This window comes from Elephantulus edwardii, unplaced genomic scaffold (genome assembly GCF_000299155.1).
Source record: "Elephantulus edwardii isolate Elephantulus edwardi_28Jun2011 unplaced genomic scaffold, EleEdw1.0 scaffold00778, whole genome shotgun sequence".
NCBI classification, from domain to species: Eukaryota; Metazoa; Chordata; class Mammalia; order Macroscelidea; family Macroscelididae; genus Elephantulus; species Elephantulus edwardii.
In genome coordinates, this window is record NW_006400528.1 from 42041 (window position 1) to 43072 (window position 1032).

Here is a 1032-nt window from a genome sequence, read left to right on the forward strand (position 1 = left end):
GCCTGCTATCACATCCTCTTCACTCAGCACAACTTCAGAAACAGTCAGCACAGAAAACACATCGACCATGTTGACTCCCTCGCTCACTACAACGGCACTCACCTCTGAAAAACCGACTACACCTACAACTACCACCACAAACTCTCCTCCTACAAGTACCACTCAGGTAGCTAATTCCACCATAACCACACCTCCAACGACTACAACTCCAACACCAACGACCACTTCTTCCACCACACCCACGACCTCCACACCACCAGCTTCCAAAACAGACACAATCGTGACCACTAAAATGACCACAGCCACAGAAAGGACCACCACACCCACTCTGACAAGCATGTCCAGTGTCACTTCCATGTACACCGCCTCCAGAGAAAGCACATCCACTTTGATAAGTAGGTCCTCTCCTACTACTGCCCCTACAGCTGTGGTCACAGCAGCCTCTACTCCCACAGTCTCACTTACCACCAGCCTGACCACAGAAAACCCTACCACTGTCACACATTCACCCACAAGTACCACTGGTGCAGTTAGCACAACCGGCATCACTCCCACACCCACTCTCACAACATCAAGTACCCTCACAAGTACGGCTCCACCTACATCTACACTTACAACAACATTTCCCACTTCACTATCAGCCAGCACCACAAGCACAGCTACCCAAGAGATCACCTCCACACCCACCACCACCACCACCACGACCACCACCACAATGCCCACCTCTACCGCAGGCACCTCTTCCTCTACATCCACTACCACAGTCACAACATCACAAACTACGTCATCACCAAGCTCCACTTTAGCTACCACAGAAGCCAGCACCACGAATGTGGTGACATCTACTGCAACATTCAGACCCACTTTGACAATCACTCCGAACCCTACCGGCTCCACACAGCCTGCCAGTACACCTCAGACATCCACAACCCCAGCGATTTCAACACCCACTCCTACAAGTTCCGTTCCTTCCTCCACGACAACCACAACCACTGCTACGACCACCCGAACCTCAAGAGCGTCCACGCCCAT

At 52.1% G+C, this 1032-nt stretch overlaps 1 protein-coding gene across 1 annotated transcript in view; it reads left to right on the plus strand.

The window, feature by feature from the left end:
* LOC102865525 (mucin-2-like) overlaps window positions 1-1026 on the plus strand; it is a gene marked incomplete at its 3' end in the record, with an annotated part of 3489 nt that extends 2463 nt beyond the window's left edge. The window contains exons 2-4 of the mRNA XM_006903425.1: window positions 39-395; window positions 531-717; window positions 765-1026. Of these exons, the coding sequence (XP_006903487.1) occupies window positions 39-395; window positions 531-717; window positions 765-1026 (806 nt within the window). The remainder of the gene's footprint in view (window positions 1-38; window positions 396-530; window positions 718-764) is intronic.
* Window positions 1027-1032: the final 6 nt, after the last annotated feature.